This window comes from Physella acuta, unplaced genomic scaffold (assembly GCF_028476545.2).
Source record: "Physella acuta isolate Inbredline_101_S28 unplaced genomic scaffold, ASM2847654v3 ptg001237l, whole genome shotgun sequence".
NCBI classification, from domain to species: Eukaryota; Metazoa; Mollusca; class Gastropoda; family Physidae; genus Physella; species Physella acuta.
The window spans coordinates 457,185-472,894 of NW_026732753.1; the positions used below are offsets into that span (position 1 = coordinate 457,185).

Genomic DNA, 15,710 nt, shown 5'->3' on the forward strand with positions numbered 1-15,710 from the left:
AGATCTAGAATCTAAATCAATTGTTAAGAGTTATCTCCCCAAAGCCTATAGATCTAGATTTTATCTAGAAATAGTAAAGAGGTCTTGATCTAGAATCTAGTCAAGAATATTAATATTATTATAGATCTAGATTTATCTAGATCTAGATAATAGATTAGATCTAGAGTACTGTCTCTGAATTCTGAATTTCTTAAAAGTGAATTTACTGGTATATTTATAACTGGTAAGTCTTCACTTACCTACTTTTTTTTAGTTTATTTAATTTTTAATAGTTAGACTAAGTGACTAAGAAAGAGTAAGTATTAAGTAATGTAGTGTAGTAGTACTATCGATATGTTATGTACTACTAGTACATACAATATCATTAATAACAGATTAACAGTACAAGACTATAAGTATAAGAGAGACTAAGACCTTTATTTAATTATACTTTATAGTTTATTCTAGATCTAGATGAGACTCTCTAAGACTCTAAGGGGTCATCCATAAATGACGTCACGCTTTTTTTGACGATTTTTACCTCCCCCCCTCCCCTCCGTCACACGTCGTCACAAAAAGTCAGGGTAAACCTCCATTTCAGCGTATTTTATTCTCCGTTGCTTGTTTACCTCCAGTTGAGCGTATTTTATTATAACAACCGAAACACACCAAAACATTAGGAAAACACGATTTATTTTTTGTATTGTATTTCTGTTTTCACAAATGAATAAAATGAATGTTTAAAAAACACGACTTATTTATTTGTATTGTATTTTTGTTTTAATAAATGAATAAAAAACAACAAAGAGACTGACTGAAGTGATTTGTTTGTTGGTTACAAAAATAGAGATGCACACTTTGTACAATTAAGTGTTCCAATTTCAACTAAACTGAATAAAAGTATTAAAAGGCACAATGATGCTGCCGAAAGTGGGCCGAGGGGGGGGGGGGTGGAATTTGGTGAGGGATTGCTTGGAGTGTTAGAGAAAGTGTGACAACTCACGTTGTCATTTAAAAAAAAATAATGTTAGAGGTCGTCCATAAATGACGTTACACTCGTAGGGGGGGGGGGGGGGGTCTTGCTTTTTGTGACGACACGCTTTTTTTACGAGTTTTACCTCCCCCCTCCCCTCCGTTACACGTCGTCACAAAAAGTCAGACCCCCCTTAAAATGACGTCACACCATCTGAAACCCCCACCCCCTCATCACACACCGTCACAAAATTGCTGACCCCCCCCCCCTCTCCCTTACGAGTGTGACGTCATTTATGGACGACCCCACATCAATTTTTTTTTAAAGTCAGAAATTTACTCATACAAAAAAAGGAAGGATGGTAGATTTACTATGAATTTAAATAACATACAACTCTATAGTAAAATATTTTTTTCAGTTTTAGCAAAACTGTCAAATTAAAAAACACAGAGTTTGTACATTTATTGCATAAATACAAAAATATAAAACAGAATGATTAACAGTGTATCAGTTTCACCATGAGACAAATGCCTTTTTTGAAAGTACAATACAAATAAACAAGTCGTTTTTTTAAATATTCATTTTTATTCATTTGCTAAAACAAAAATACAATACAAAAAATAAATCGTGTTTTCCTAATGTTTTGGTGTGTTTCGGTTGTTATAATAAAATACGCTCAACTGGAGGTAAACAAGCAACGGAGAATAAAATACGCTGAAATGGAGGTTTACCAAAGTCAGACCCCCCCCCCCCCCTAAAATGACGTCACACCTCAACCTACAACCCCCCTCAAAATTGCAGTTGAATTTTTTTAAAACATCGATATTTTTCCAAAATCTTGTCTAAACTATTACAATTTATTAAAACAGTTATCTAAAACGCGAAATAACGTCTAAAATTCGTTTTCTAACATTGCTTTTTTATAATGCAAAAATGTGACGTCGCAACATCTGACCCCCCCCCCCTCCCCCTCATCACACATCGTCACAAAATTACGGACCCCCCTCCCCCCTACGAGTGTGACGTCATTTATGGATGACCCCTAAGAGTACTCTTACTTACTAATAACTAGATCTAGAATCTAGGGTAATTTATCATTTTAGAATATTTTAGATGCACAAAAAGTAAAATCAGCCGAGGCTAGTAGATCTAGTAATTTAGTTTAAGTAATGTGCGAAAAAGGTGCCTCATTGTTATTTTTTAAGGCTTTAATTAATTAATATTAATTATAGGCCCTAACTTTAATAGAAGTAGATTATAATATTACGGCCGATGCTAGCTGGAATAAGATACTGTAGTGAATTTGTTAGAAATCAGTCAATTGTGCTTAGTAGGGCAAGAAGAAAAATTCATATCTTAATAAATAGTTGTTATTATAGCATGAAAATTGGAAGAACTATTAGGCCAAGCTTGATCTTTAATTAGAATATCTTAGTGTTAGTTAGGAGCAAGCCGATATTATGTAAATCTACTTTAATTAGGTTAATTTGATGATATTTTTACAATATTTGCATGTTTGAAGTATTATTGTTGAAGAACAACCTATTGATGTTTATTGTAATTTGTATTATTGTAAAGGGAATTGTCTGTGGTTTCAGAGGATAAGCTTATTAGAATTTTAGGAGATCGCGTTAAGTTTTTATATAGGGTTAATTGGGAAAGGTTAGCACAAAAGCGGGGGAAATTTTCACAGGTAAGCGTTAGAATTCGTGCCAAGAGCAAGGTGTCATCTGAGACGCTCGCGAGTGGGGTATATAAGCCGGTGCGTTAGCCTTAGAGGGGATGGAGAAACGACGGCCCTAGCCAGTAATTTATGCAGCACACGTATCGGCGCTATAGTCTTGTTAGATGCGCGCTACACAGACAATTCCCGCTCAAGAAAGATAGTCAAATAAAGATTTGCAGAAGACGGCTTATTCTTCATTCTTGATCGTCTGTGACTGTGACTGAGAGTGAGAAATAGAAGAGAAGAAGAACGTTACATTTTATATAAGCAAGAATATTACAATAGAACAGCACATTTTGAGAGCAGTAAAAACGTTACATTTGGTGGCAGCGAAAAGAAACGATCTTTAACACGCAACCAGAGAGACTGAAAGCAGGCCAGTTAGTACAGAGGAGAAAAATGGCAGATATTGAACTACAGGCTCAAATAAGAAACCTGCAAGAAACGATTAAAGAACTCAGAATCGCTAGACAAGATGAGCGACCATTAAGTATGAACCAGGCGTTACCACAATACGACGGGTCAGCACCATTTCAAGTGTTTTGGAACAAATTTCAAGCAATATCTCGCATTAACAGCTGGGATGAAGATAGACAGCTACTGCATCTACCAGCTTGTTTGGAGGGGAGTGCGGCCAACTTTGCATTTCTTGAACTCACTCAAGTTGACCGAGCAACGCTTGAAACGTTTGTCGCAGCACTGAGCGCGAGATTTGACACCAGGGTGGGCACCGCTACACATCTGACCCAGTTAGAAAATAGAAAGATGTCAGCAAGGGAGACAACCGCTGAATATACGTCCGATGTGAAACGACTGACGGCCATGGCTTTCCCGTCAGCTGACCAAGCAACTAAATCAACAGTTGCACTGCGCTATTTTCTCAAGGGGCTACAAGATCCTCACCTCGCGGGTATCATTGCCGCCCAGCGCCCAGTTAGCACAGATGAGGCCAGAAACATTCTGGACGAATACCTCAGTGCTAGAGACAGCACAACAAAAACAAAAATGTGTTCGGTGCAGGAGCAGAGCCAGATAGATAGTCTACAGCAGGAGGTGAAAAGACTACAAGAGATGGTGAGAAGCAATCAACGTAGGCCCAGCGACTCGGGATGCTATATTTGTGGGGGTAGACATTTGGCTAGGAATTGCCCAAGAAATAGTAGATTTCAAGAAATGAACCAACGTCGGTCAACTAATAGAAACAATTATCAAGCCCGGCCAACCCAATCTACAGCCAGAATAAATGAAATCCGACAGAACGGTACAGATAACAATGATGAAAATCTTTTAGGCCTTAACTTTCTGAAAGTAAAAGCCGCGGCAAGCAACAAGCAAGTGGACGTGCCAACAGAGATTTCAATCCGTAATGTTGCCCCTGGGTGTTCAGTAGTGGTGACTGTAACGGTAGCAAGACACAATATGATGTTTCTGGCAGACACGGGCGCTGCTGTCACTGTCATGTCCACAAGAGCCTTCAACAAGTTACCACAAGCCATTAGAAACAAACTTCAACCCATGGACAGGAAGGTCACAATGCAATCTGCAGGGGGTGACAAAATAAACTGTCTAGGCACATGTACAGTAGATATGAGAGCTGGCAATGTTGTCACAAAGTGGACAGCCGTCATAGCTGACATTGAGGAAGATGGTTTCTTGGGGATGGACTTCCTAATGAAGCATGAGTTTCAATTTTCGGCTAAAAATGGCTTATACCTCAATAGTAGAAGAGTCCCAACACAGACCAGAGGCAGAGAAAAGATGTTCAAAGTAGAAGAACATCGATGGCGGTCCAACTTCTACAACTTTAACGACGCAGTTCCAAGAAGCACACAAAATACACATAGAGTGGCACCAGTTGCCGCAATATTGAAAGCTTCTATTACAGACCAGAAACATGATCGATTCTATCTGCGGAAGGGTCTACTGTTTTCCCAGCAGGAAATTCAGAAGGCTCAAAATGGTGATCATATTTTGAAGAAGTGTATTACCTGGGTGCAGAACGAACAGAGACCTGAACAGAGGGAGTTAACCGCAGAAGGCCGGGAACTCCGCTATTACTGGCTGAATTTTAACAGACTGACACTTGCAGATGGCATATTATGCTGGAAGTGGGTGACAAAAGAACGGAAGACAGAACTAAAGGTGATAGTGCCACATCTCCTAATGTCTAAGGTTCTAGACAAGTGTCACAATAACAAGGGCGCCAGACATGTTGACATTCAAAACACATTAGCCAAGGTACAAGAATATTATTTTTGGTTTAGAATGAAACATGAGGTCACCAACTGGGTGAACTGTTGCGAGAGATGTCAAGTTAGGCAACAACCTGTCGAGAAGACAGGATGCCTACACGAGAGGAACAAAAGATACTACGACCTCAACATTGTCTCCAATAACTACAATGTTGGACATGTTGTGTTGTGTCTGGAGGAGGCGAGGAAAGTAGGCGTGAGTAGGAAGCTTGCTCCCAGACACTGGAAAGGTCCATACGTCATCATAAGGAAACTGAGTAACCTTCTCTTTGAGATAGAGAACATGGACAAAAAGACAAAAGTCGTGCACCACGACAAATTAAAACCATTTCACCAACGGGAACCGACGAAATGGATCGTTGACTTACAACTCAAACTTCATCACGATGGTGGTTCACCTCAACTGTCGGATTACTCAACGGACGATGAGGCAGGCGACGAAGGTCAAGACACAGAGAGTCAGCTGTCGGAGAGAGGAAATGATCACGGGGCTGGTGAAACAAGCCCAAAACTAACTGTTACTACACACAACGACGCGAGGGGAAATACAAGACCCCGACGAGAAATCAAACGACCTCGTCGACTGTTGGATTAACAAAAATAGAGCCTGTTAAATTGATAAGTATAGACTGTGTTCTGGATTATTTAGATACCGTGTGAATTCTTAAAATAGTGTTCTGGATTATTAGGATACCGTGTAAATTCTTAAAATAGTGTTCTAAATTACTTAAATATCGTGTGAATTCTTAAATAATGATCTGGATTATTAAGATACCTAGTGAATTTTTGAAATCGGGTGTTTTTCATTACATTCCTGGATGTGAATGTATTATAACGAAATGTAAGTAGATACAGTTTAGCTTTGTGCTAGGACCAATATAGAAGCTTTAGAACCATTACAATTATACTCATGGTTTGGTCTGTGAACATACCACAGGAACATTGAAATTATAAGATGTACAGATCTAACCAGAAGGAACGTAGACATTACAAATGCAAAACAAGACTGTATAATAACTTCATGTTAATCGATATTACAATGGAGCCAGTTCCTAGTTGTTGTTTTTTTTAATTTGAACATTATGTTACATTATGATAATTATAATGAATGTTTATGATGTATCACATTTATGAAGATGTGATTTAAGATGTTGAATATACAAAACCTTTAATAAATTAAATCAATTTTGAGGACAAAATTCTTAACTTTGGTAGGGTCAAATGTAGTGAATTTGTTAGAAATCAGTCAATTGTGCTTAGTAGGGCAAGAAGAAAAATTCATATCTTAATAAATAGTTGTTATTATAGCATGAAAATTGGAAGAACTATTAGGCCAAGCTTGATCTTTAATTAGAATATCTTAGTGTTAGTTAGGAGCAAGCCGATATTATGTAAATCTACTTTAATTAGGTTAATTTGATGATATTTTTACAATATTTGCATGTTTGAAGTATTATTGTTGAAGAACAACCTATTGATGTTTATTGTAATTTGTATTATTGTAAAGGGAATTGTCTGTGGTTTCAGAGGATAAGCTTATTAGAATTTTAGGAGATCGCGTTAAGTTTTTATATAGGGTTAATTGGGAAAGGTTAGCACAAAAGCGGGGGAAATTTTCACAGGTAAGCGTTAGAATTCGTGCCAAGAGCAAGGTGTCATCTGAGACGCTCGCGAGTGGGGTATATAAGCCGGTGCGTTAGCCTTAGAGGGGATGGAGAAACGACGGCCCTAGCCAGTAATTTATGCAGCACACGTATCGGCGCTATAGTCTTGTTAGATGCGCGCTACACAGACAATTCCCGCTCAAGAAAGATAGTCAAATAAAGATTTGCAGAAGACGGCTTATTCTTCATTCTTGATCGTCTGTGACTGTGACTGAGAGTGAGAAATAGAAGAGAAGAAGAACGTTACATTTTATATAAGCAAGAATATTACAATAGAACAGCACATTTTGAGAGCAGTAAAAACGTTACAATACACATGCGCAATGGAGAGAAACTATGACTTGCCATCGCGGCTATGTTTTTCGATGGTACTGCGCATGCGTGTGTTTACAACCGCAGAACCCAAACACCAACCCTAATCCTATCCCTAACCCTAGCCCTAATCCTATCCCTAATCCTATCCCTAACCCTATACCTAACCCTAACCTAATCCTATCCCTAACCCTCATTCTAGCCCTAACCCTAGTCATAGGTCACTGCGCATGCGCAGAGCTATCTTTTGCCGACTAAGTGGAGACGTTGGGGAGAAAAATCTTCTTCCGAGTAGTCACTTTGTAATATTATATACAAGCCGACCCGCGGCGTATCATACGCCGCTATTTAGTTGTTTTATTTTCTACTTTTCAGTAATTCATAGTTTGTGAATTAAACAGTACCAATGCTGCCACTGAAAATATTTGCTTTAAAACACTAACCCCCCCCCCCCTTCCTCCAACCCCTACCCTACACCCCCCCCCCGTGAAAGCAGCCTCCTCTTAGTTACCTCCTGTAAGTTTAAAATAGTTTCAAACTAAATTATCTGCCCCTAATAGCCGTCACTAAACCGGGCTCTACTATTTGTAAACATTTAGAGTGAACCACCGCTCACCAGACCATGTGGGGGTGGGGTGGGGGTGGTAGTGATAGTGATAGAGAGGAAGAGAGGGGACTGCGAGGCGCGCTTGCAGCTTGTTTTCTAACGTCTCCCAGAAGAGAATTATATATATAGATTGTGATATAGGCCTATTTGTGTTAAATATTAATTTATTAAATATTATATTATAGATAACTGAATATTGAATAATAAACCAAAATCAATGGTCAAATATAATTTTAATATATCAATAAATGCCAGAAAATCAACTTTAAACAGCAGTGTTTGCGAGCAAGATTTGCTATAGAGTAGGCCTATATACTATATAGTATATTTATATAGTACGAGCCGGCCCGCGGCATAACATACGCCGCTATTTAGTTGTTGTTTTTTCTACTCTTCAGTAATTCATAATTTGTGAATTCGACAGTACCAACGCTGCCACTGTAAATATTTCTTTAAAACACTATAAGTAGCTCGTTAAGGACCATAAACCCCCCCCCCCCCCCCCCCTTCCTCCCCCCCCCCCCCCCCCCCCCCCTCTCCTACGTTTAAAATCGTTGGCTCTGCTTGTCAACATTTAGAGTGAACACAGCTCACTAAAACCATGTAGGGGTGGGGAGGTAGGGAGCGCGTTTGCAGCTTGTTTTCTAGCGGCTCCCAGAAGAGAATTATATATATAGATAATAATACTAGATCTATAATATATACTCAGCTGTCATCTGGTTATCAACCTAAAAATTGAATTTTATTATATAATTTTGGTGGGACAAAGTTTTATAAAATTTCAAGAACTCTTGCGTAAATGTCTTACTTATTTATTATTATTGTATTTCATCACAGTTAAGAACCTAAAAAATGAAAGTGAAACAAAAACCAGAGCTTGTATTCTTTGGGTCAAAGGTCTTCTTCCATCTGTAGGAAGACTACATGCTTCTTAGTACATAGTGCATGCCTGGTAATGCCCTATCATTTTTTGTATACACTTGAACAGTAGCATGTTTTATTTTAACTGTAGCAACAACCAAAACAAAATCATACTATTTGGCTTGTAATGTTTTTTTTATTATTTTAAATATTAGTAACAACAAGTACATTGAATTTCTATAAAATTGAAACAAAGAACAATATAATCTAATTTTTTCATTTAAATGCAATAACTTTCATGAACAGTCAAACGGTTTTAAAACTCTTTTTACTAAAACATTCAGCCAATCGAGTATCTTCAGTAAAAACTTGTTCTTACTGTTTCAGGTAATCAAGGTATCTAATTGAGATTTGAGCAACAAGTAAAGCTTGACCTGATGCTTGCCTGGACTAGTTTCAAAGCAAAACATGAGTGATTGGCATAATATTTGTAGAAACCATTACAACTAATATTTGCGCATTATTAGCCATAACAATGTCTTCAAATGACAATGCGGCCATACAAAAACCTCAGTCAATTATTGTCTCAAAAATCTATAAGTGCATTGACATTGTCCAAAATTATTTTGTTGAGATAGCATTATTTTTTTTCTTTCTTTCTCGGCATATGTCTCTGCCATTGTTTCAAGAGTATGTGGAGTCTCAAATATACAGTCAACATGGAGTTCCCTTTCCAGGTTTTGGTGACTTGAAAGAAAACACTAGTCTTTCAGATCCTGCTTGGGACCAAGCCCACCATGAGAGTGTTCTAGTGGTTCTTGGGCTGCAAATTGCTGAAGGCCTGCCAGCTATTGTCTCTGTTATCATTCTTGGTGCTGTCAGCGATAAAACTGGAAGACACAAAATCCTGCTCTGGTTACCTGCACTAGGAAGCTGCCTGCATTCTTTAATTTATATCATGATTCTCTACACTCAGTGGAATATAGATGGACTCTTCCTTGCGGCAGCCTTGAGGGGTCTTAGTGGGAGCATGACAGCCTTCTTGGCCGGCTCGTCCTTCTATGCTATCAATTATGTCAAACCAGAAAATAGACTCAATCGCCTAGCAGTTCAAGAGTTTTTAATTGGCGGTGCTTATGCAGTTGGTAATGTTATGGTTGGCTTTTGGGTTAAAGATGCAGGGTTTCGCAAGCCATTTTTGTTTACTTTAATTTGTGGGATGATTTCATTATTGATTTCTTTTTTTTTGGTGCAAGAAACTGTTTCGGGCCAGGCAAATCAAGCAAGTCCTGCAGTCCGTAGACAGAGGCCCAGCAATTGCTGCAGTGACACATTTGGCCCACTTCTAAAATATTTAAAATGTTTTGGGAATTCCACCCTTGCAAAAATTTGGCTGGCGATTCTGGTGTTTCAAGCATATGCGTTTGTTCACATTGGGCAAATTAATACATTAGTGCTGTATTTGAGCCAGCAAAAATACCTTTTTGCTATGGAAAATCCAATAACTGGTGGAGGTCCCTGGGCAAAAATAGGCTTGTTTCTTGCTGTTATTATGGCAGTTGCAGCTCTTGCAACTGGTGTCTGTGTTCCAATTTTCCAGAAATTTCTTTCTGACACCAAAATTGTGTTCCTAGGATTTGCTTCCAAGGCATTGGGAACTCTGTGGATTGCAGTAATACATAATGAAACAATTTTGTACTTTGGTAATTATTTTTCTTTTAAGTTAACTTCAATTTGTATTATTTATGTATCAAGATTTAATTAAAATGTTTGTAATTTTATTATTGATTACAAGTTTAGCAGTGTAAAAAGTTTAACAATAACATATGGAACAATTATTGTTTTAATTTATTCTAAGTCAGTGTTTTGTTATTTACAGCCATTCTTCTTTTAGCCTTTGAACTATTTCCATTTCCAATTCTGCGTGCTAAAGTTGCCAGGAATGTTAGCCCTTCAGAACAAGGTATTTAGATGCTTTTAAAATGAGAACATCTGTAAATAGGCAGTTCTAGCATCTCTCTTGTACCTTTTTAGTGTAGCAGATTTATTTTCAAGCCTCTTCTATAGATATGTTTACTTGTTGAAGATGATTATAGATTAAAATTGGATAATATTGTGTTGTGCAGGAACAGTGTTTGCCATGATGCATTGTGGAGAAAGTATCACCTATTTCCTGGCACCTTTCATGTTTTCCGTCATCTATGCATCTACTATGTCCTTCTACAGTGGATTTGTTTTTATTGTATCTATGCTGTTTTTGACAATACCAGTAATACTTCTACTGTAAGTATTCTAATGTTTGTTTACAGTTAATCAAAGGGTCTACAGACCTGTTGCTCTACAGAAACCCTTTGTATGACCTGTTGCAGCTTTTTTCCACTTTTTTAAGCATGTTAAATACAAAAGTATTCCTGGAAATAATAATACATTTCATATTATTTTACAATTTTAAGTAGGGTAATGAGCAATTCAATTTTAAATGTATTTAGTACATAAAGCAGGAAAAAATGAAAAAAAAAAAAGCATTGCCTCTTTTAAAAAATTTAATAAAAATATATCAAAAAGGTGGCTGAGCTGTTTAAGCTGAAATAGTTTGCTTTAAAAAAAAGTCTAGATAGCCATTCTAAACTTGAGCTGATTTATTCCAGTGTACTCCTGTTTGTGGAAGCTAGGTGTCCCAATGGCTACCAACCAATGGAAGGATTGAGTGATCCAATGGGTGCAGCAGGAGATCAAGCAGAGGCCCAGTCACAGACCATGCTTACAGGTGATCCCATTAGCTTTATCCATCTATCTAATGGATCAAATGATGAGACTGGTAATGCAGAGCAATTATAATTTTGCTAGCAGTGTTCTGAGCTTGTATCCCAGTAATACATCATCTTCAACAATACTGGCATTTTATCTACAAATTCAAATCTTCTACTTATTGTTTAGAATAGTATTTCTAAGGGTTTTCTTTTCAACGCAAAAGCATTTTAGGTATACTTAATAATCGTACAACATTTAAAAAGCAATGTTTTCTTTCCAGTAAAGCAATCACTGTATAACATTTTTGTATACTTTTCTTCAACTGTGTCATAGTGGGTTTTGTATACCTTTCATAACAGCAATATGATTTAAGAACTAGTGGTATCAAGCACACCTTCAAGTGCTGTGAGGATTTTGTGAAGTGTAGATAGGCTGGGCATTTTGACAAATGTTTGAATCTTATGCATTGCATTATTGATAATCTTAGACCCTTTTTGTATTTGATCTTCTGGAGATATATCTTTTATGTCAAATATTTTTAAATATTTTTATATTGGCTTTATGTATCATTCTTTTAGTTTAGAAAAAAAAAGTAATTTTCCATAAATTACTCATAATTTAAAATATTTTGTTATTCTATATTCTACACTCATTTCATAGACAAATATAGATGTCTTTAGCATTTTAAATGACTATAGTATTCTACTCATTGTTCCAAGATTTTACAAAAGTAAGTTATTTATTTCTAGATCTATATCTGAGTTTTAAAGTTGAATTTGTACTTTTTCTCTAGATATTTTAAAAACTTTACCTTACATGTGACAATTTTAAGCTGGTTGCTACAGTCAAGTATTTTGTCTTAACTTCATTAACTGCTGATATGCTGGGTGAAGTGTAGTGTTCAGGTTCTAGTTGCCACTAATAAACTGTGCTTGATATTTGTGTTGTACTCATTACAAGTTTGTGCCAATGCACTAGCCATACTAACTTTCAAAATAAGTTTTCAACTTTGACTAAAAACTCACAGGGTTAGTTGTAGCCAGTGATCTTGATCTTGTTTTTAAGATGTTCAAAAAACATTGGAATATTAATCTCTTCATGGATTGGAATGAAGCTTAATTGATCATAAGTAGATACAGGGCAGTAATAAATCTTTTTTTGTTTTTAATTTTATCTTGTTATTAAACTTCATGGGGGTAATAACCTTGTCTTTAAACATAAAATGATAAACAAACTAGAAGATGAGTTAAGTCTCAGGTTTGTGCCTGAAAAAATCAGGCAGGAATAGAAAAGAAAATTGTACATAGACTCAGTATAATTTCATGGTCTAAAATTATTTTATAAAATTATATATTGATTTTTTTTTTCTCTTCATGGAGTGTATTGAAACAAGACATTCATGCTTATCTTTATTGTGCTTGTATAGTTTTCTTGTTCATAAATGAACCTGTATCTTAACTGTATTTAAAACTAGTCATGTATTTTTTGCTCTAGAACTGCTTAATTTCTACATTCCTCCATTTTATAAAAACAAGTTTCTGAAAATGTTGAAATCTTGGACTATTTTTGTTTAATGAATCAAACAATTGGTTTTTTAAAGTATGTACTTAAAAAATTTGTGTAGTTGTTGTTATATTTATGTTTTAAGGTCTTATTTCTAAAAAAAATTTGTAATGGTTAAGTTATATATGACGAAAAAATTATGTGTGTTCAATTTTGATATGAAATGCCGAAATTATTTAATTTTTAAAGTTCGTGATTCATTTATTAAATGTCTGTGATATTTGTCTGTTAAAAATATGACTATAAATGATTTTAAATACATTTCAAAATGTATTTAATCTTTCTATAATTATTAGAAAGATGTTTATACTTGTATTAGCAATGTTTGGACTTTTGCTGTAAAAAAAGTGGAATTTTTCAACTGTTCATAGTAACATTACTGTGGGAAATACAGAGCTAGTTTATTTTATGTTACTGTTAACCAGAGTTTGTAGCTGATTTATTTTAATACATTTATAGGTTTATTTATTTATAATGTAACATTTCCTTAAAAATTGTTTACAACGCTATACTAGTAAGTATCAGACTGGCTAGGGTATAGAACGCATGACTGCTAACCTGAAAGTCATGGTTTAGGATCTTGGACTCAGATCTGTGGGATGTTCCTGACACCACCCAGGGTTTAGGATCTTGGACTCACATCTGTGGGGTGTTCCTGACACCACCCAGGGTTTAGGATCTTGGACTCACATCTGTGGGATGTTCCTGACACCACCCAGGGTTTAGGATCTTGGACTCACATCTGTGGGATGTTCCTGACACCACCCATGGTTTAGGATCTTGGACTCACATCTGTGGGATGTTCCTGACACCACCCATGGTTTAGGATCTTGGACTCACATCTGTGGGATGTTCCTGACACCACCCAGGGTTTAGGATCTTGGACTCACATCTGTGGGATGTTCCTGACACCACCCAGGGTTTAGGATCTTGGACTCACATCTGTGGGATGTTCCTGACACCACCCAGGGTTTAGGATCTTGGACTCACATCTGTGGGATGTTCCTGACACCACCCAGGGTTTAGGATCTTGGACTCACATCTGTGGGATGTTCCTGACACCACCCAGGGTTTAGGATCTTGGACTCACATTTGTGGGATGTTCCTGACACCACCCAGGGTTTAGGATCTTGGACTCACATCTGTGGGATGTTCCTGACACCACCCAGCTCTGATCTGTACCCGCCCTGTGTTCAAGAAAGTATAGGCAACTAGTGGTATCAAGCACACCTTCAAGTGCTGTGAGGATTTTGTGAAGTGTATATAGGCTGGGCATTTTGACAAATGTTTGAATCTTATGCATTATTGATAATGTATAGGCAATTGGGTATTGACAGATGGACCCTTTTTCTTCTGCTCTTCTGGCTGATCAAGGTCTGAAAAGGTAGCTCTATACTAGTAGTTATTTATTTGTTTTAGTTTAATTGAATCTCTTAGTTTTTACAAGCTGTAAATGTATCCTGTTATTAGATAGTGTATATGTTTCTCTGTTGAAGCTTCTGTTAAAAAATAATGCCTTCTTCACAGAGACTGCATGCAACCTTTTGAAGAAAGTGACAATCAATCATTGTGTTATTGCATTTTTTATGCTGAAGATTTTTTTAAAAATCTGTTGGCGTACAAACTGATACTCTTTTCACTGGCCTTCCTGAGTGATTTAGCACTAACTGACATCAGTATTACAAGAAATTATACAGCCAAGAAAGGCTTTCATTTATTGTGATAGTTGCTTTCAGTATAGGCAAAGTACATTTTTGGGAGTATTATAAATATTTCAGTAAGATTCAAAATGCTTAAACAAAATTTAATTTAATATCAAAACCTGTTATTCATTGTACAATTTTACTAAAAAAACATTTAAAAATTGAGACAGTAAAATAAAATGTGATGTTTTTAAATATATAAAATGTTTTTTTTAAAGGTGCACTATATCTGCCTAGATTTTATATACATTAGAATTATTAAAAAATGATCTCATACTTAGGAATTTAAAATTGTACATGTAACATCAGGACAGTCATCACTTTGTCCCAACTTTACAGAAGTGACTGACACTAACCAAGCTTTAAAATATGTAGACTAAATTTTATAAATTTATTTTATAACTACACTACATAGATGCAATCTAGAGTGTAGCTACATTTTTCAATTTATAAAATAGCTATGCAACTCAAACATAGTCTAAAGTATTGTCTAGATTTACTTTCTATTACCACTGTCACTAAAGAGTATATCAGTCGTTCTGAGTTTATTGTAACACTTGCTTGTGGGTTGGTTTATCCCCTTCTTAGAGTATATCAGTCATGAGTTTATTGTAACACTTGCTTGTGGGTTGGTTTATCCCCTTCTTAGAGTATATCAGTCATGAGTTTATTGTAACACTTGCTTGTGGGTTGGTTTATCCCCTTCTTAGAGTATATCAGTCATGAGTTTATTGTAACACTTGCTTGTGGGTTGGTTTATCCCCTTCTTAGAGTATATCAGTCATGAGTTTATTGTAACACTTGCTTGTGGGTTGGTTTATCCCCTTCTTAGAGTATATCAGTCATGAGTTTATTGTAACACTTGCTTGTGGGTTGGTTTATCCCCTTCTTAGAGTATATCAGTCATGAGTTTATTGTAACACTTGCTTGTGGGTTGGTTTATCCCCTTCTTAGAGTATATCAGTCATGAGTTTATTGTAACACTTGCTTGTGGGTTGGTTTATCCTCTTCTTAGAGTATATCAGTCATGAGTATATTGTAACACTTGCTTGTGGGTTGGTTTATCCCCTTCTTAGAGTATATCAGTCATGAGTTTATTGTAACACTTGCTTGTGGGTTGGTTTATCCCCTTCTTAGAGTATATCAGTCATTCTGAGTTTATTGTAACACTTGCTTGTGGGTTGGTTTATCCTCTTCTTAGAGTATATCAGTCATGAGTATATTGTAACACTTGCTTGTGGGTTGGTTTATCCCCTTCTTAGAGTATATCAGTCATGAGTTTATTGTAACACTTGCTTGTGGGTTGGTTTATCCCCTTC

The 15,710-nt window shown here is 36.4% G+C and overlaps 1 protein-coding gene across 1 annotated transcript; it reads left to right on the forward strand.

Moving 5' to 3' along the window:
- LOC131957403 (lysosomal proton-coupled steroid conjugate and bile acid symporter SLC46A3) lies at nt 1-12,767 on the forward strand. Its single transcript, XM_059322198.1, has 6 exons — nt 1-223; nt 8,351-8,465; nt 8,762-10,077; nt 10,254-10,337; nt 10,501-10,657; nt 11,023-12,767. Exons 3-6 carry the CDS (start codon nt 8,910-8,912, stop codon nt 11,210-11,212), a joined length of 1,599 nt encoding a protein of 532 aa, XP_059178181.1. The 5' UTR covers nt 1-223; nt 8,351-8,465; nt 8,762-8,909; the 3' UTR covers nt 11,213-12,767.
- The last annotated feature ends 2,943 nt before the right edge of the window (nt 12,768-15,710 follow it).